Consider the following 22560-nt stretch of genomic DNA (forward strand, 5'->3'; position numbering starts at 1 on the left):
ATAAGCATTAACACAATCTTTATGAAACACCCTGTATAGATACATATTACATTTTTTAATTATTTACATTATTAAATGCTTTAATCTTACTTGGACGCACCATACACATTATATAATTATGTTCGCTTTTATAATTTCTACTCACTTATCCATGTACTGCGTCAGCCTGACATATGCGATACAAGCGGCATCTTCGCCCAGTAGATGAACATGGGGATTCAAGATGGTTGTGTTGACAGCTTTACAGTTTTTCCCCAGGACTGCTTAAGATGGTTATGAAAAAAAATTTTAATGTTACTTGAATATCATATAAACTTCATAGAATGTAAGTTTTTTACAATATTTTTTAACAATATTGAAATGTTCGAAAGAAATGAAAGAAAAAGAAAGAGAAAAGAATTTCATTCTCTCTCTTTTTCTTTCTTTCAAAATGATATTGAAAAAGAATGTAATGATTGATAAAATTAATATTGTATGAAAAAATTTATAACATTTCAACAGAAACAGTATTTATAATATTGTTATTATATAGTTATTTCAAACAGGAGCACAGCAAACCAGATAGGAGATCATTGAGAGCTGCTGACAATCTAAATTGATGAAACAACCTCTGCCAAATTGGATTAAAGAACTTTTGGCAAAAAACAATGAACAAAAAGGTTGAATAAGCATCGATTTCCTTACAGGTTTCCTTGGCACATCTATACAATCTTAAATTGGTTAAGCAGAAAGAATGTTGATGTGAAAAGGACAAAGAAGAATTCAGTACATATAATATATCTCTGTTCGTTCCTTGCTTGCAAAAGATATAGACTCTTGGACCTGGTGTTCCCTAAGTCCAGTAATTTGGGAAACATGAGGGTAAACAGTCTATCTTTATTAAGAATTATAGACTGTTATTTTAACTGCAAAATATCAACAAGAAGTCAATGGAATTCAAAGGAATGTTTGCGATTGGGAACTGTCTTCTTCACTTACTTCTCTTTACTATTCTTACTAAATTATTTATCAAGAAATGTACAATTAAAATTGCACATTTTAGTGAATTAATTAAATCTTTAAAAGGTTTGGAATTTTTTTAACATCAAGATTTTACTAAATATTGATAATATGATTAAGAACATGAAAATTTTTAATAAAATGTAGGAAACAAAGCAAGAAGTTTTCGACCCATATCAATAGTTCATTACAAATGTTAGCCTATGAAAATTATAAATCGGAATTCATTTTTATTACATGGTTGAAAAATATATTTTAGTTGCTGAAAATAGTTCAAAAAAGAAAACGAAACAATTTGGATAATTAATTAATAAATCTCATTTGAAAGCTGCTATTTAATGAATTGCTTTTGAATAAATTAATTTTCTATTAATTAATTTCTTCATTATTTTGTGCTTATCTTGCTTATTTTGTATTTATCTTACCTTAATAAAATTATTGAGGAAAGATAGTCGAGAAATGAATATTTTATAATTTATGTAAAATTATATCAAATTAAAATTTATGTACGTACAAAGTGTCTTAATAATCGCGATACTTTTCATGTGCAGGTAGAACGGGTTGAACCGAATAGAAAAGTCCTTTATCGTTTTGCGATTTTTGTAATAATTAATCAAAAAAGATCGGCCAATCCGTGCGAGTACAAGCGCGTGATGAGAGAGCCATTAATTTCTCAATAATTATTATAAAGATCGCAAAACGGTAGAGAATTTTCCTACTCAGTTTAACCTGCTGCACACGAAAAGTTCGGCGGTTATTACCGGACACACTATATATATACTATACTGATCATTCCTTGTTATACTGTTATTATTATTATTATTATATCGTTTAGAAAATACATATGTTGGCATATTAAATAGGTCATGCAAAGCTATTGTGTGCATTGTGTGTTCATGTTTAAAACATCTTTCATAGTCAATTTACAGATAATTTTGCATAATAATAAAAGTACAAATAACATTGTAATTATGTCGAAATATTTTATAAATAATATTCAACTTGTATTCTATATTATATATTATATATATTTTTACCAGATAATAAAATAAGTTTATAATTTGATCGCGAAGAGATACTCCGCTTGTTACAAATAAATCTGCTATACAATTATATAATAATATATATATAATATAATTGTATATAATAGTAAGAAGTATAGCAATAGCAGATATGAAACTTTAAGCACGTAAAACTTTAATACATCCTCGTCGATAAGTTATAAACTGTAACACAAAGTTACAAAAATATAAATAAATAACGTTTATTTAATTTTGCGAATTAATGAATTTAACTGTATCAACAGAGTAAGATAGTTTCTTCTAACGAACGAAAAGTTAAAAGTTGCTTTTTTAAAGCATGCTTAAGTATAACATGCACAATGCTTTTATGCCATTATTGATTGAACAACGTTTTTGGCTCATAAACCAAAAACGTAATTCTCAGCTACATTATTTGCTTACTAATATATATCACTATTAAATAAATAATGAGTAACAAACGCACGCAATAATGGTGAACGATGGTGAAAATAAGTTATAATTACCATTATCAAAATAAAATTTGTGGAAATCCATTCCTTCGACTAAATTACCTAGAGCTTCTGGTTCGAATGCAGTCAGGTGTGGATCACAGATTTTCCTGAAATTACCAAAAAGATTAGCTCGTTCTCCTTGCACGTATAAAGATAATATCTTAATTTCATTTTAATTTAACATTAGTTTCCTTCTACTAGCGATAAATAAATTCGAATTGTAAAATTGAATGTTAATTAGGTGTTGAAATTTGGAATTATGTATATGTAAATTGTTATGTAGAAAATATTGGATTTATTTTGGAGTGGAGAATGCTGATTTAACATTAAGCTATTTCTTATATAAAAGATCAAATATACGATATGAAGATCGGAAAACGAAGATTTATGAATTAAAATAAAATGAACTAAAATGAATTGAATATCTTAAGAAACATATATTGATCACATTATCAACCTCGCTAACCTATAGTCTTGAGTACGCTGAATAATGTTTTTCGTACAATAACTTTTTGGATGGAAGCATGACTTAACGCTATGTTTTGAAAAGATTCTTAAGAAACCTAAAAATATTTTTTTAATTCTCCTAAGGCAATATTTTTAGGAATCCGTAAATAATTTCATAAATCCATATATTATACTCTATATTTCTGTATTAGTATAGATTGCTAACAGTAGTACTAAAACTAATACAAGAAGGATAGAATATATCTGTCCAGATAGCAAAATGTCAGTAGCATGTAGGCAGCATCTCAGACAGCACATTGATATTTACTGGAAAACTACTCAATAATTCATTATTTATTCTTTCTTAATAGCATTGAAATAATGCTTTATTTTAACTTTCATAAGCTTGTAGCTACGAACGGGTCCATCAATCGATATCGTGCTTTTGATTAGCACTATATAAATTATTTATTTCCAAAATTGAATGAGCTATTTCGGATTAATTGTTAATTATTGTAAATCTAGTTTACAGTACAATATGAATATAATAATAACAATTTAATAAGTAAAACAGACGTTAAATTATCAAATATACTTATAAAAAATTTTGTTGAATGATATTCTTTTAACTAAAATTTTGTATAAGATATTCTAATATCATATTTTTTAAATTTATCATTTTTTAAAATTAATAAGGATATGGATATTTTCAGTTAAATTCTTCTTAGTTAATATGAAAAATATTTGATTATTCTATATATACTATTAAACATTCGGCGTTTTTTAATATTATTTATCAGCTTGACAAAACAGTTTTTAATTTTTTTTTATTTGACAGATATCTCGTTACTTACGTGTACGCTTCGAAATCCCCGGTGTTGATGCTCTCAATTAATTGTTCAGTCATCTTGATGATTTCCTGTCGGCGCGCTGGAATTGTTAATAGATCAATGAATTAATCAATTCGCGTCCAGGCGCCCGGTTTTGATTATTGGGCTATATCGACACATTTTACAGCACAAACACATTTGCATGCACTTTATTTTTTTATCAACTCTACTAAACTCTACACCATTGTAGCCTCCGGTTGTGCAGAGGAGTGATGAGCCAGACTCGCGTGAATAATTAGTTTCCAATATCGGATGCAAGCGCGAGCCAATCTCTTATCCTTATCCTCAAAGATCAATTAAATCTTCATAGATCCTAATATAGAGGACGAATAGTTTTGAACATTTCAGTCGTCAATTAAAGCAACGGAAATTTTTTAAAAATTGAGCATTCGATTAAAATTTCGATTTATGATAATTAACAATTGAACGTGCTTGACTATAACGTCATATTATACAAAATATCATATATAAATTTAATAAATAATTAACTCGACCACTATTTTCAAAAAAACAAATAGTCAATATTAAAAAGAAACTTCAAAAATTATTTATATGAATCGATGTTAAATTTTTAGAAAGACATTCTTTATAATAAGATGAAAGAATTGTACAGAAATAAGAGAAAACTTATTCTCGTCCCTTTAATGTATGTAGAATTAAAATATATAAAACTTAAAAGTCGTCTGATATAAATGATCCTTTTTCATTTGATTGACATCAGTATTTAATAATTTAACAATTATTTGACTCAGCGATTGCTTTAATATCGACTGAATAATAAGATTCGAAAATATAATTCAAATTGCCAATTGGCGACTGAATACTCGCATTTCTTCACAATCATTTTTTTTATTCGCTTACTAAATCATTTCATTCGTTTAGTGGCGCATTCGCTCATATATTCATTGACGCATGTTTTATACGGCAAACCTGATATTTCGATCACATTTGTGTTCTCTTCAACAAGGTGTTTTATATCATATAAATTATATGGAGAAATGGGTTTGTCTTTATGAATGAACGATTGATCGTTGAATTATCAAATGTAACTACTTCAATGATTATTAAGACACTTCTTTATTATATATATATTATTTTAATATATCTCATTTTATTTATTATAATTTATTTTTTATATTATAATGTTAGACAATTAAATAAGAAAACATTAATATTATCATTCTTAATTTGAAGCTGTTCTTTGCTACATACAAATTACTCCATCTTATAATAGATTAATATTTGTGACTGTATTGTTTAATTCAACGACCATGGCGCGTTTGTCGATATTACTTACGTTATAAGCCAGTAATTGTGTACACGGAAATTGTGATCATTTCCTTCGGACCAAAGTTTCGCGACAAGATTTCGAGAGTGTCTGGATCGCGAAATAATAAATACACTTCATTATTTCGCATCTTTAATTATCGAATTGTATTCTTTGTGTATATATTTCTATTTAGTTGATTAATATTCAAAATATGTTTCTTCGAGTAATTCGAAGGTCGAGAGTTCGCATCAAAACAAAAAAGAAGGTATCGATATATCCTTCAGATATTTTTAAAATTAGTGCTAAATTAATATAAACTTATTTAAACAATTATGTGCCCAAAATAGCAACAATAAATTCATGAATAATTTTATAATCGAAATGGTTTGAGAGAAAAAAATGTCATTTTAGCAATGAATTGCTATGATAACACTACCACTATCACAACCGCCAGCTTTCCTACGCTGTGTCCATCTTTCGTCTTATTAATTGTTATTACTAATTAAATTCCATTGCATTTCTATCACAGAACCAACGATCCCTTTGATCGATTGGTCTCTGAAATATGTTTATGTAATTGTTTAAATGTGTAACATTCTCCGCAATAATGTACATTATTATTATATGACGATTAGAATCATATGATGAAAATACCGCAAACTTTCATTTGACAGATAAATATTTAAACCTTGTAGCATAATTATCGGATTGAAATTTACTAAACAGAAATGTGTTAAGTATTCCGAAAATTGTTTCAATTACTATTTTTAATATGTGCATGATAATGATTTAATTAATTGAAATAGTCAAATGTGTGATTTAATTAATTTAGTTAATTTAGTTAATTATAATGTTTTAATTAATGATTTAATTAAAATTATGAGAAAATTTTGTCGTAATTGAATACTAAAAAAATAATCATACTAAATTTTTAGAAGAACGATTACATTGTGCATCATATGCTTAATAATCATTATATATTGATATAGTTGTATAGATCATTGCAGTAACTATAACACATATACATTAAAGATTGTATTATGTGTGAATTATATACTGCGAATTACGTATAAGAAAAAATGATACTTTTGGAAGGAAGAAAACAGATTGCGATATAAAAGCTATTATAAAATATCTATAGGAAACACTATAAAAATTAATAAAATTAAATTTTTGTACATTTTATACATTTTCATTTTATATTGTGAAAATGTATGATACAGAAAAAGTGCCCGAAAATAATTAATTTAATTTGATTTCAGTTCTCTTTCACTCGCAATGTGCCTCCTTTTATGAATTTCGTAAATAAAAAAAATTGCGAATCGAAAATAATATTTTCTCGCTATTTTTTAAATTTCTCTTCATTCTTTCTCATCGGTTTGCTGCTCTTACTGATGTAATTTCGCACTTTACCTGAGCACTGGGAGTTCGTCGAGAGCTGGCTGCAAGTCTTGATAGGACACACGATTCTTATGTCTACAAGCAATATATATTCCTTTCATATTAAAAAATGAACCAAGACGGAAATAATTTTCAAGGCAATACTCAAGCTGCTGTATGAACACAAAGAAGATTAAGCTTTATGTATATTAAATTGCTTCGAAATTTAAAGTGTATCTAAGAAGCGATAACGCAGATAAAAAATTTCATTAATTAAATGTAAGTATATTTACGAGTTATATCAACGTATAATTTAATGTAATGTATAATTATATTGCATGATATAATTATGTTGCATTGTTAGTCATATTATTTAATATCTTCATTACTTTAACTTTCAATAAACATTGTAAACATGTAATATAAAAGAAGTGAGAATATATATATTGAGCTTTCCATATTATAATATAAAATAAACAGGAAATCGAAGCAATTAAAAGCTAGGTGAAATGATGAAGGCTTCAGAGCAATAGTAAAAGTTGTGAAAGAATTATCCTCGTATATTTCGAACGTCATTCATGTTAATAAGCGAGATAATGACAGAAGAGCCAATATCAAAACGCGATCATCACAATAGATCATTTACCCTTCATTAATTCGTTCTTAAGTCCCTCTTGCGGGACAAGGAGAACGTAGAGGTATAGCAATGACACCATCAGCCGGCAGCGACTGACTGGCATTGACTTATCGATCTAATTATCGATCGCCGCAAAAATACACGCTATTTTAAATAAAATATTAAATTTTCTGTATATTAATATCACCCCAAAAAGATTAACCTAATCCAACCAGTGTCCTAAGTATGGTTATATCTCATTTTGCATGGTTCCACATGAGTTTGCAATTTTCGAAACAAGATAATATCCTTTTTTACTAAATTTCAAGGTTGATTTATAAAAATCAATTATTGCATTAGAATCCTTAAAGACCACTCTCCTTCTCCCCACTTCCAAGAAACTATTGTTATTCCACAAATATTTAAATTCATTTGCTAAAACTCATTTGCAAGATCAGTGCTTGAAACACTTAAAGATTGTTTTGAAATTTTTCATCATTCAAAAATTCAGAAATTTCGTATCTTTCGAATTTTTTAATAATTTTAAGTGGTAACTTCCATTTTTAAATTTATATAATTATAATAATTTTCCAAAAAATAACGCTTTATATAATAAAAATGTATAATAAAGTTTAGAATTATTGAGGACTTATAGATATCGAATTGATTTGTGATAAATAATTAGAAAATTTTTGTTCATTTTCAAAATATGATTTAAAAACGACATTAATATAAACTCCACGATATCTCCTTTACTATAAATTCCAAAATATCATTAAAATTGTTTAGAATTTATCATGATTGCCATATTAGATCTGCTATTCGGAATTCTAACTTAATATTTAAATTCAGCATAATTGAAAAAACAAAATATAGCATGATTGAAATTTGTTAGTTATCCTAATTAAAAAAATAATAAAATATTATTAAACATGGGAGATGTTTACATACTAAAGAATCTATTTCCGAAAGAAGATTAAGATTTTTATATTCATATTGAAGAGACGGTTCATTGAAAAAAAATGATCTATTGTTATAATCGATCGTCCTTTCAGATTTGTAAAAGTTATTTTGAAATATAAACATATATACAGTATTACAAAAATATGCAGGATGAGCAGAATTCATCAAGCTGAATAAAAAGCTCTTAATAAACATATATCCATAACTTACTTTCGGAAGCGACTTTTTTAGGTCAAAAGATCTCATTTGCTTTTAAAAAATCGCAGATTCAAGAATCAAGCAGATTAAAGACACAAGCCCATTATATCAGCGAATTGAAAATGCGTGTCATAATTTGGGAAAAGCTGGGAATATTTAAAAAAAGTATTCTGTTACATGGAGATGTCAATTATATATGAAAATACAAAAAAGAATATCTTTTATAATACTTATTTCAACGCGAAGATCTAACACGATAATAATTTATGTTATTATTTTTACGCTGAATATGGTTTAACTGTGTATACGATATTCTATTTTAATCGATTATCCTCAAACATTTTTTTATTTTTGATTTTAGAAAAAAATGTTCCGACAAAAGTTGCAGAATTTTAAAGGGGACATAAAACGGATCAAATAAAATTTTTCTAAATAAAGACGTTTCACAGATTTGGAGAACAATTTAATTTTTTTAATAAACCTAATCTATCCTACTTGTTTTATGTAAATAGATCCCTTATAACATTTTGTATAGAAAGTTAAGAATAAGTTAAGAATAAGAAAGTTGAGAATAAAAGAGTCAAAAATTAAACGAGATATTTTATATTTTAATCTGACATTTTTTTATATAAAATATCAAAATATCAGATTAAAATATAAAATATCTCGTAAAGTAGTGAAGAATAAACAATATGAATAACATATAATGATACGATAATCACGTAATATTCGTGAAAGTAGTCTAGCTTATAATGACTTTTAGTTTTAATTCAATCAAAATGTAAACATTATAGCTTAATCTTCACGTGTGGCATTAAAAGGATTAACCGTCTCTCCAAAGAGTTCTTATCGTCATCTGTCTTCTCATCTTGCTTCTGATTCGTTATTTCTATTGACCAAGTTTGTAATATTGTATTTAAATTTTCAGATCGATGTAGTAGTATTTTTTCATTGCAAACACACACACACACGCACACACTGCAAACTTTAGTCGCTTATAACTCCAAAACTATTGTAGTCTCAACATTTTCGTATTAGAATTTTTTCTATTTTATTTCTAGAATCGTTATTAAAATATTATACAAAGGTTGTGAGATATCCTGCATATACAGGGTGTCCGATAACTGTGTCACCTCTCGTGTGCAAATAGAGCGGGTTAAATTGAGTAGAAAAGTCTTCTATTATTTTGCAATTTCTGTAATAATTAATGAGAAATTAATTAAAGAAGATTGACTAAAACTTTTTAGTTTAATCCATTTTATTTGCACACGCGAGGTAATATTATTATTGACAACCTATATATATATTGTATAAACGCATGTAAATATGCTTTCTATATTCTAATCATATTTTTATTGTTTTAGATGTGATACAGCATATGAATTCGAATAGATCCTCCTGCCCCCTCCATTATTTTCATGTTGCCGTACATCGTGACATGTTCAATTTAAATGTACACGTATGTGAATGTAAATTATGCAAGAGATCATTACGAAATATTTGCGTTGAAATAGATTAATAAAATTTTCATTGTTTATTTACATTTCATTTATTATACATGTTAATCGATCGGCAAGGGTCCTAATTAGTTTGCGGATTATTTGGTATTCATTCAAATTTCTGCGGAACATTAGAGCAGCATTAATTTTACATTTCTGTTATGTTGCTCTTGATATTACGCATTTATGAGATCGCCATTATTTCAGATTATGAATTATTTATACAACCATTTTTGGTAAGATTATAATTAATAAACAAATATGTGTAAATATTTTACAACTTACTATTGATATAGATAGTGTATATTTATTTACAAAATAAAATTTATTTAAAATATTGCGAAAAACACCCAGTAAGAAAAACTGATCAAATTAAAAAAAAAGAAGGAAGCCAATACTTACTCCTACTTTTCACAAAATTTGTGTCGAATGCAGAGAATGTTTTCTAATAGTTGAATTATAATATTATACATACGTTATATATACAGGAGGTTTGATAAAGATTGCACACTCGTGAAAGGATAGAGAGCAGTAGAGTCGCACGACTAGACTGTAAGATGTGTGCTCTAAGTATATCAGCGGTGAATGTCACATGGCAACAAAAAAAAAGTTTGATTATGTATTCTTCGACTCTTGTCTTTTCATTGTCGTGTGACACTCGACATGTCTAGTTACAATTAAATCCTAGCACTGCTTTACGAAATTTAATTTTTATAAAATATTTGATTAATGGTTTAGTTACGCTCCTTACTGTATGTGTGTGCATATACATAGAGAGAAAGAGAAAGAGAGAGAGGAGAGAGGAGGAGAAGAAAAAGGGGAGAAGAGGAGAGGAGAGGAGAGGAGAGGAGAGAGAGAGAGAATAGTTATAAATATACCATTTCAAATTTTAATAAATAAGCATATAAATGAATTTGTTAGTACTAATTATTCACCATAATGTACATAATAAACACGCATATAAGAAACGACAAAATAAAATCAGCTGTGCATGTAAAAATCAATATCACCTGATATGAAAAAATCAATAACAGATGTCAGATCGGTTACACAGATGTACAAATGTAGTTACGGATCTGAGCGCGCGATGTCATTGGCAAATTTTGATCACTTATAATTCAAAAATTATTGTAGCCTCAACATTTTTGTATTAGAACTTTCGCCTCAGTTTGTTTAGGAATATGTTAGAAATATCATTAAAATTTCGGTCGCGAGTGGAACATCCTGTATATGATTAAGCCTACTTACTATTAGCTAGATATTTGGTACTGATTTCATTACATTTAATTTACATTTTTAAACTTAATTTTTGAATAATGTTTAATAGTTGCTTATCGTTTTATTAGATTTTTTAACTTTCTATTAATTGTATATATGTTTGGATATATTTAGAATGCGTTTTTTATCTCTTTTTAAAAAGCGGAAAGATAACGGGATAATAAGAGCCAAGCACAGAAAACAAAGTGCAAATAATTATTTGCATAAAAATTATAATTAGACGATTCGGTTTCTTTTCGGATCATCTTCAATAAAGTTTTATACATTACATCGCTTATTTAAGATTAAGTACAGGATTTATTAAAAGTTGTAGATTAAATCATTGAGGATTTGCTAGATAGTTTTTAATTATGTTTATTCAAATTTAAAGATTTTAGATAGCTGAATTTTTAATGTCAAAATTGACAAATTAAAATATATACATTCAAAAAAATTATGTTGATTTTCTCTGAAATATTCCATTTATAAAAATGTAGATGTATTATGTAGTCATTTCCTTGAAATTTGCAACTTTTATATGTAATAATTTTTCATAAAACATAATTTATAAGTTATTTAGATATCCTATTTTAATTGACTTCCCTTGTATATGAAGAACGTTTCATACAATGAAAACAATTTACTATTTTTATAAGAATTTTAAGTTATATAATTTTTACTATTTTATGCAAATTTTAAGTCTGTATAAAACGGATTAAAGTATAAAAACTTGGCGTCATATGAAGACACACTATTGCTTTATACATATGTATTGCGCTCCTGTATTTTATCTTTTTGTTAATATTGTCTTTGCCACTATATTTGAAAATTATCTCCTAACATATTGTCAAAAGAATTTTTTCCGATTCATTTTTACGCTATATGTATAATTCGAGTGCGCAAATTATGATAAATCTTGTGTATGTGTACGTATGTGTATGCGTGCGTTGTGCTTGCGTGCGCGTATCTTTATATAAAAGATATATTAATATAGATTACTTGGTAATTATCTACATTAACCTCGCTCATGACCTTGACCTTTACATATGTTGTAGGGATGAGGATTATACGGGGTGATGATTAATTTTTCTCTTTGTTTGATTTGGCGGTCTCTAATAATTTTTGAGATATTTAACAAAAAAGGTTTAGATTAAAACGTAATTTTTTGACACCAGGTGTCCATTAATATAAATAATTACCAAATTCTTTTTTTAATATAAATTTATGAAAATAAAGAAATTCTAATCTTTTATGCATAAAATATCTAAATATTATATTATTGTGAAGCAGTTTATAAAATATTACTGTCTATATAAAAGTACTAATTAATACGAGAATATTTTGTTATAGATATTTTAGTATATTAAAATAAAATCCAGACTATTTTATATATATGTTATACTAATGTAATTTATATATGTTATACTAATATAATTTAAAAATTTAAATAATTTAGATAATTTAGAATGAGAGAGGGGGGGGGGAGAGAGAATGAAAAGGACAAGCAATATAATATGATATATATAATATGATCTGAATATAAAATATCAATGAATAGACAATAACACGTTCGGCCTTGGCGGCGTATGACGCGCTGTGTTTACATGTCAAGGCCTTGATACAGTGATGCCGGAATGCCCACGCTAGCAACACGCAACCGTGAGTGGAGGGGGTAACGATCATATGAGCGATTCATGTGTCCGTTACCCCCTCCATTCATGGTTGCGTGTTGTTAGCGTGGGCATTCTGGCATCACTGTCTTGATATCATTCGCACGGTAACATTCGAGGAGTAAAATGCGTAATACTTCGTATATTTTCGTCAAATTTTCTCCCTAACGATAAAACGCAATCGCGACTAGTATCGAAACATAATTCTCTATGATAATTATAATTAATACTTGCTTTTAATCGTAATTATTACGCGATCGGGAGTGTCGTGCAAAGTGTCTCACGACCATTGCGTATATAACTAAATTAATTAATCTTGTTTTCGTGAATGTAAGTGCAACGAAGAAATAGCAAAGGAGAGGAAAAACACTGGGCCTGAAAAAGCACTGGGCAATGTACGGAGCAACAATATACGGTAAGTAATTTATATATTGTTTATCATTTATATTCAGACTATATTATATATAACATTTACATTCAGATCATGTATTATATATTGCTTGTCCTTTTTTCATTTTCTCGATAACGATTCTCTCTCTCTCTCTCTCTCTCTCTCTCATTCTAAATTATCTAAATTATTTAAATTATATTAGTATAACATATATAAATTACATTAGTATAACATATATATATAAAATAGTCTGGATTTTATTTTAATATACTTAAAATATCTATAACAAAATGTTTTCGTATTAATTAATACTTTTATATAGATAGTAATATTTTATAAACTGCTTCACAGTAATATATTATTCAGATATTTTATGTATAAAAAATTAGAATTTTTTTATTTTCATAAGTTTATATTCAAAAAAGAATTTGGTAATTATTTACATTAACGGACATCAGGTGTCAAAAAATTACGTTTTAATCACTAAACCTTTTCTGTCAAATATCTCAAAAACTATTAGAGACTGCCAAATAAAACAGAGAAAAATTAATCATCACCCCATATAATCCTCACCCCTACAACATATGTAAAGATCAAGGTTATCGGCGAGGTGTCCGTTAATGTAAATAATTACCGATTACTTTTCTTATTTTAGAAAAATATTTTATTTTAAACGTTAGTATTATCAATATCATCAATAATCGTTAGCAGTGTTCAAATATATATCAATATCATCAGTAATCGTTAGCAGTGTTCAAATATATCTCTTATTATATGTATTAAAAAGAAAATAAAACTATTCGAAAATTTTTTTAATATTTTGCCAATGTAAACTTAACAGAATTAAAACAGTAATAAGAGTAGTAATATGAAACAAACATAAAGATAAAAGCAGAAATCATATTTTTTCTGTTATTATAGAGAATATATAGTTTTTTATTAAAATAACTTTTTTTATCGAATTTATTCAAATGTAAAAGAAAAAGATACGTTTTGAAAAATAAATATAAAAATCGTTTTTAGAAATTACGAAAAATATCTTATATAACTTAATTCAAATTATGTTGAAGAGCTTTATGAACAAATAAAATTATTAGAATTAACTTTTGATAGCACTGATAAATAGATGAAAATTACAATCAAATTTTTTAGGTAAATAAAAATTAAACGCAGATGGTAATGCATAAGTTTCATAGAAAATTATTTTTTTTTCTTGAAACTAAGGCAAAATTAATTTTCTATAAAATTTACTTATTATCATCTTCTTTTGACTCTTAAATCCGAAGAATTTACATTGTGATTTGCATTTTAGAATCATATTGTAGTTCTATTACTATATTAAATTACTATTAAATTCTAGTATAAATATATAGTTTTACATTTTTTATTTACGTTTGAAGAAAAATGTTTTTAGTATACATATGTAGGCATATTAAGAAGTATCGTGTGAAGTTTGATTAGCTCATTGTCAATAACTTAGAGCGGTCTCACAGGAAATCGAAAAACTCGAGCTGTTTTACCGAGTCAATCGCGAGTTGCGAGTTCTATATTTTTCTATCCTTGCGCATTTTTAAGAATATACGAGGTTTATCAAAGTAAATCTCAAATTGAAGATTATTTTAAATCCTTAATATCAACAAAAAAATTTGTATTTTGTGCATAACTATTTTAGTTTCAAGAAAAAAAAGTTAATTTTCTTTGAAACTTACGCATTATCATCCGCGTTTGGCTCTTATTTGCCCGGGAAATTTATATTGTAAAAACATCAGGCTCACATCCACTGTAAATAACCATAGTAATATATATTAGTGTATGTATACATATTAGTGTAACCTTATGGAAGGTTATAGTTATCGATAGATTGTATCAGATGTTTTAAGAATTATATTGTTCTGTTCCATATTACTACTCTGTTTTATATTTTTCTTTATATATTTTTTCATAATATTAAAATTATTTATCTCAACCAAATAATATAATATACAAATAATATAAAGATAATATACAAATATATAAAAGAGAGATATTTATGATGACTTACTAATCTAAAAAAAAAAAATTTTCTACATATTAAAATTTAATTTACGCGTAGGTATATATATTTTTATATTGTTATTTATATAACATTTTATTTAAAATATTCAAAATTAAGATTTGTTAACTATTATTTGGAAACATCAAAATAATCTAAAGATTTGCAAGTGTCTTTTAATGTGCTTCACTAAATACGCTAAGTATTCTGTGATTTCAAGTCTGTGTTATACAAATTATAATTTGCATGTTTAATATGTGTCGAACTACAGATTGTATAAAATACTTCATATGAATAAAAGGGGTCTTAAATTTCTTATAGTGCTAATTATAAATTGAGGCTTTATAATTAATTATTTTCTGTATAATATACTATATGTAAGTATACTATGCATGGATTTGCGCGATAGCATTCAGAAAAATAATAAATCAAGATTGAGAAATTGACATATATAAGGTTTAATTAAATAAACTAGAATAAAAAGATGGAAATGTATAGACCACTTCTCAGCAATTTTGATTATTGTCAAGATCATGATCCTGAGTAAATTCAAAAAGATTTAGCTCTACTCGTTGTTTATTATAAAAAAATATTAATATTTAAGATGTGTGTGTACTCTCTAAAAGTGAATCAGTGTATTATCACTGTAATCAGTGCTGTACTTCTAACTGCTTTAATCAGTGAGTATTTACTGTTTTTCAGTGATAATACACTGATTCACTTTTAGAGAGTACGATAAGAATAAGTATTAAAAATAATAATCTGCTGTTTCCCAAGTATGAATTCTATATTAGCTATATTTAATAAATTATTGATTTATATATAATTAATTAGATAGCAATATGTTATCCTTTATAGGGTAAATTTGTTTCATAATTTGAAAAAAACGTTTTAATTCTTTCTTCAAAAAGATATTGTTCTTAAACAAGAATTATTTCGCATCAAAATTATCAGGCGATAGGAAATAGATCTCATGTGTGTAGTGTAAGTAGTATCACAGACCTTCTCATATAAACTGTGTCTGATACTAAATATTTTGTTGTCAATCTATACTCAAAGTTATTTTAAATGAATTTTTAATGTTAATAACTTTTTAATAAACAACGATGGCTAAAATTTTTTGCACACTACTTACAATCATTTGATAACATATGTCAAGGTTATTAAAGAAGGTCCATACATTTACATATTTAACAATATTACTTGAACAAGGTATTATTGTTACAGATTTAAAAGAATTTGCGAATTTTAATTATATAATTTATAATTTAATTGTATAATTAATTTTAAGTATGAAGCCGTTCGCTTTAAGCAAATTCATTACGTAAGTTACATAAGAAATTTAATTAATTTAATTAATTTCAAGCTAATTATTATTGCAATTATTATTACAATTATGATTATGTGTGTATGATATGTGTGCGTGAGTGCGCGTGTGCGTGCATGCGCGCATGCGTGCAGTGCGTGTGCGTATGTGTGTATGTGTGTGTAATGTGTGCGTCTGTAGCGTTGCTCTCTCTCTTTCATGCTATTAGATTACTATAATGTAGTTGTAATTAATTCAGCGGTAGATACTTTATTATACTTAATTAAATGATTTTATTATGTGTGTATGTACACATTTGATTATGCAAAAAATTGATTAACTTAATATCATAGTTCATCATTTTATTATCTTTAAATTCATTTGCGATTATGAAAATTGATGATATAACTTTCATCACTTCAAGCGAAATTAAGGATATTATCGCTTCTTGTTAAAGAACCAAATGTTTATAGTCATAGATGTGTAAAAACGATTAGAATAAAATTTGATACAGATATTGCATTTTTTAATCTTTTATCTACAAGTTTTTTATTTTTGTGTGTATGGTTTACATAATTTTAAAATTATCAATTTAAAAAATTATTTCTTTAAGGAAAATAATTTGACTCGTTAAATGTAATCATTTTTATATTTTTGAATATTAATTCGTAGAAGATGATGTAAGTTAGATGTGCTATCCAAGAGCTTCTCAAATTTATGTATAAAAAGTTAACAACTTACTAAAAAGATTAATGGTATTCATCACCTTCAAAGTAGTTCTTTATGAGATTTATGCAACGATCGGAATGCAATTTTAATATTAAATACTGCTGGAAATTATTTTTTGTCAGTATCTTTATCATATTCTGCAATATGGCCTGGATCTCTTCCATCATATCAAATCTCTTTTGAAATTACATTTTCATTTTTAGAAACACGAAAGAATCGCAGGATATAATGAAGAATATTCAATTTAAATGCCACAGGAGATCACTGAGTTTTTTTGATAAGTTATAATTTTTTCTACATAAATTGCGGAAAATTTTAAGTAGCATCTCATATAAGATATTATAAAAATGATTTCCACCGTTACAATACAAATATTAGCTGTTGTGTTATAAATAATAGAATAAATTAATAGCTATTGCGATTTAATTAGAGAAATTTAAATATATAGTAGTTCAAAATCATCCTGATATAATATGGTTAGAAAATTTAAGGGTCAATTTAATGTCAATCACAATAATTCGTCAGAGAATGTAATATCTAGCTGCTTCAAGTAGCCGATATTATATTCATCAGAGAATATAATATCGGTTATTTGATGCGATTTTACAATCACGCAACGTAGAGAGGGCATAAGAGGATCCTTCTTTCAAGTGGGATTAATATCAGATCGATTCAGAGCAAGATTAACATACAGAAGAAAAAAGAGAGAGAAAAAAAGTGCAGAAAGTTCTTTTCGAAATGTTAATCGATGAAATAAGAGGAGAAACGGTAAATCCGTATAATTTCGCAAAAGCAGCAATAAAAAAATCGAAAATCGAAAATTGGCACATAGCCTCTTGCAAAATCGACCTCTCCCATTCGCGACAATCTTTTTTGTAATTATTGTTTTATTTTTAATATTAATGTGTCATATGAATAATATCTGAAATTGAATATTCAATTAGGATTGACAAATGATATGTATCGTAAACACTTTTTAGATATATTGAAAATGATATCGTTTTCGAGATACACGCGAGAAATGGCGAATAACTTATAAAAGAAATTCGTAAATGCATTAACCAATTTTATAATATCGTGAAGTCGATGTAACTCGTTTTAATTAAAAAATTCTAAAAGAGCTATAATGCAATTCCCGCCAAAACTTAATGATCATGGTAATCATTGTTTCTAAATTTTAAAGTTTAATAATTATTCAAAGAATTTTTTTTTTATAAGTAATTAATCTCATGTTTGATATTTATAAATAATGTATATCATGGCATGTGATATATATTGTCTAAATTCCACTCTTTGCGATTTTTTATAATTTTAAAAATTTGCATTAATCGCAGTATATTATCACGATTAGCTCTTGATTGTTTGTGATAAAAAGAGATGCATTCAATTTATATTAATTAAATATAGTTTCATAAATCAAATTTATATAATTTTAGGTTTATATGAATTTATTATTAGTTTGCACTCAAGGATAATTTGTCCATATATGGACTTGGACAAAGTAAACTACATCATTTGGATAATATTTACAAAATACGAATTTAAGAAAGAAATAAGTATAAAGTACTTATATTTTACTTATTCCTTAAATAAGTAATAATTATACTGAATGTGCATTCATATTTCCGATGTATATAATAAGCTAAATACGTTTTATCTTCTACTTCATTGTCGTGATTTAGTTGCAATTTCTGGCTAGATTTCGTGACTTACTCTCACTATCCCATTCTTACTGTTCGGCGATTTGTTGCTATCACGCAAACGATAAGAAAAGGAAGAGTGGATGTGAGCAACGATATCAGAGGCCTTCTTCTATGAACACTTTCATGTGTGATTTATATTTGAATAAATATTATTTTTACATACAAAATTGTTCGTACATGCTGAAAAATTGAAACTCTAACTGAAAAAAGTTGCGATTAAATCCCAGCATTGCTTTATTTAAAGATACAAAAAGTTGTATGTAAATTAATTTTAATGCAAATGATGATGAAATGGCAAAACATGTAAAATACATGATAAAACGTATTAATAATTACAATTAAATAATAATAATATCAATGATAATTGTGTGTTTAATAAATTCACACAAGTGTTTTTTCGTACAATTCTATCAAACTTTAAATTTTTGCAAAATAGCTTATTATATTGTCTAGTTTTTTCACATTTAATGATATGTTTAATTAATTTTCTATTTAAATAATTTTCTATTTAAAAGCGCAGATGGGAGAAGCCAGTGCCGATTGCGACACATTCAAAAAGTAATGCAAAATAGATACATGTACATATATACATGTTCACATACATATATATATACATATACATGCAGGATTTATTATAATTTGCGTCCAGAAAGTAGCGTTTCTTCTGAATAAAAAATGAATCGGACAATCCTGAATTATTTTTTCTGCAATGCTTAATAAAAGATAAATTATTAAATAAAGGTCAATGAATTAATACCGTTTATTTAAATGGGCGTACATGTATCTATGAGTCGTGCGAATAGTAGGCGTATCTGCATTGAATTTGGCTCGTCATTTATGGACCTACATCTGCATAACGGCGATGAAATAATATTTTAAAATAATATTTATTTAATAATTTCTCTTTCGCTAAACATTGTAGAAAAAATGATTTAGGACTTATCGGTTAATTTTTCATCAAAAAACAACGTTATGTAATTTGCAGACACAAATTATGATATACCTTGTATATTATGTATAGTTATATATATATGTACGTATGTATGTGTGTGTGTATGTGTGTATACACACATACACACATAAATACATGGTGGGCTACGTAAAGTGTTACAAACTATTATCTTTGAAAATATGCATTTTAACAAAAAATGTTTTGGCTGAAAGTTGTTCGAAGGAAAAGAAAAAAAATAAAGCATGTTAATCTAACTTGGATGTGCCAAGGTTATGTAAAAATTAATCTAGTGCTTTAAATGGAATTACTCTAACTTTTTTACATCAATCGATATCTCGTAATATTTGATATTAAAAAAGTTATAAGGATATGACCAAAAATTAAATATTTTATGAGATATTTTATGTATGTTTTAATTTTATATAAACTATGAAATGCATTTTAATACTATTAATTAATTTTACATAAATTATGAAATATTTATTTTTCGATTATCTTATCTCTAATATTTATATGCACAAAGTAAGAGGAATCAATTAATGTAAAGGAAACATAGTTGTTTTTAAAAAAAAATATGAATTTGCAACGACCAACTCTATTATATTTTTTCTTATATAAACAGCTATGTATTTTCTTTACATCAATTGATTTCTTTCATTATTTTGTGTCTAAAATAGTGGAATAAGAAAATCGAATATTGAATATTAGAATAGTGAATATTTTATGAATATTTGACATCATAGCTTATGTAAAAAATTATATAAAATTGAAATATATATAAAATATCTCATAAACTATTCAATTTTTGGCCATATCTTATTCTTATAATTTTTACGAGATATTTCATAGTTTGTTTTAAAATTAAATTGTCAAACAAAAATTATATATACATATAATATTTCGTAAATTATTTATATAATGTTTGGCCATCTTTATCTTATAACTTTTTATGCCAAATATTGAGGAATCGATTGATATAAAAATTAGGCTAGTTTTTCATTCAAAGAAAAGAAACAAACTTGGTTAAATTTCATATGGTACCTATATCTGAAATCATACAAACTAATATCTCTATCTTTCCTCGTCCCATTCGAATCAAATAACTTTTATCTAAAACATTTTTTTGCTATAAAACATATTTTCAACATATTTTCAGAGATAACAGCTTGTAATACTACATTATCATCTTGAATGTATATACACACATACACACACACATACACACATTCACACACGCACGCAAATGTACACATACATAGACACGCGCGCGCGCGCGCGCGTGCTCTAATTACGTATGTAATATACAGAAAAAGAGACGTCGAAACGTCGAAACATTTCTGAGTCTCAAGACTTTACCTTCGGGTTCTTTGGCAATGACCGTGCTGCTCCGGTCGACGCCGCCCTTCTTATCCTCTGTGCAACATACATACATACATCACGTATACGAATATATAACAATATATCATTATATACATGTATATAACGGCCTAGTATAATTATAATAACAAAATATGAATAAAGCTAGGAATGAGAAGCTATGCTTGTTCTCGCCCTATAATACTGATTAGAATATTAGTTGAATAATATTAGAAATAATATTAGATATATATTATTGATAATATCGCTTTTTTATAAAAAAAAGTAAATATTGCAGAAAAGTGCAGTTTCGTGGAACCAAATATCTATCTATAAAGTCTGTACAAATTTTATTTGTGAATGTCGTAAACCCTACAAATTTCATAATAAATTTCATTAAAAAAATTTTTATTTCTAATTAATATATAATATTTGTAATTTTAAGATATATATAATCTATATAGATAAATATATGGTCTAGAGACAAGTCATTAAGTAATTGATATCAATAACGCATATCAATGAATAAATATTTGACAAATAAAGTTATAACAGATAAATAAACGAATAAATTATGATATATAGATATGTACATTGATGAAATAAATTTAATATGTAGATTAGCTTCACTCCCACTTTGCTTCGTGACATAAATAAATTTTCCTTTAATAATTTCATTAATTAAATCTGAATTTCGATGTAGTGGCGACTGGATTTTGCGATATCGATATATATTCTTCATTCATTATTCATTTAATGTTACTAATAATAAATAATAATGATTAAGCAACGTATAAATAGATATAAGATAATGTTGCTATTTAATATAGCATAATCGCAGAATATCAACAATATAATTTCGAATCTTATAATGTTATTTATATTCTATAAATATTTTTTCTTTAATAAAAGTAGCAAGAGTCATTCTCATCATCAATACAATTGGCAAATGACGTTTCTGAAAATGTTTTTATTCAAGCTTACTTAATTTCTTTTTCTAATAATGTTTTATGTTTTCATAAAATTTTCATCACGAAATGGATATTTTTAGTGCGAATTGCTTTACATTTTAACAACATATCTAATATGAATTTAAAGTAGAATATATACTATTTTCTATATTTTTCGTTATTTTCTGTAAGCAATATAGAGTGAGAATTATGAAGCTGTTTTACTTATACGATTATCGATTTGCATATTTAATAATTTGCAAAAAATTCTCATAGAAATGTTGATAGAAAAAGTTTATAAAAATATTATTATAAGTTATTGCTTTGTGCAAAATATTAAGATGATTTCGAATTTCGATAAAAATCTAAATATAATTAAAAAAGTGTCGATATATTATTGACTTTACATTTTTATCAC

General features: G+C 26.4%; 1 protein-coding gene across 12 annotated transcripts in view; it reads right to left on the minus strand.

Annotated features, from left to right (window-relative positions):
• Window positions 1-22560, minus strand: part of Camkii (Calcium/calmodulin-dependent protein kinase II) — a 107209-nt gene that overhangs the window by 21827 nt on the left and 62822 nt on the right. For 3 of the 12 annotated variants that reach the window (XM_083086585.1, XM_083086587.1, XM_083086597.1), the window contains 5 exons: window positions 21193-21249; window positions 6554-6616; window positions 3835-3910; window positions 2546-2640; window positions 146-263 (listed from right to left, as the gene is read on the minus strand). In XM_083086585.1, coding sequence (XP_082942711.1) covers window positions 146-263; window positions 2546-2640; window positions 3835-3910; window positions 6554-6616; window positions 21193-21249 — 409 coding nt within the window. The remainder of the gene's footprint in view (window positions 1-145; window positions 264-2545; window positions 2641-3834; window positions 3911-6553; window positions 6617-21192; window positions 21250-22560) is intronic. The other 9 variants (XM_083086586.1, XM_083086588.1, XM_083086592.1 and 6 more) reach the window with 5 other exon arrangements.

The sequence above is a fragment of the Camponotus vicinus genome, unplaced genomic scaffold (genome assembly GCF_025532165.1).
Source record: "Camponotus vicinus isolate PSW18456_S1 unplaced genomic scaffold, iyCamVici1.0 SCAF_13, whole genome shotgun sequence".
Lineage (NCBI taxonomy): Eukaryota > Metazoa > Arthropoda > Insecta > Hymenoptera > Formicidae > Camponotus > Camponotus vicinus.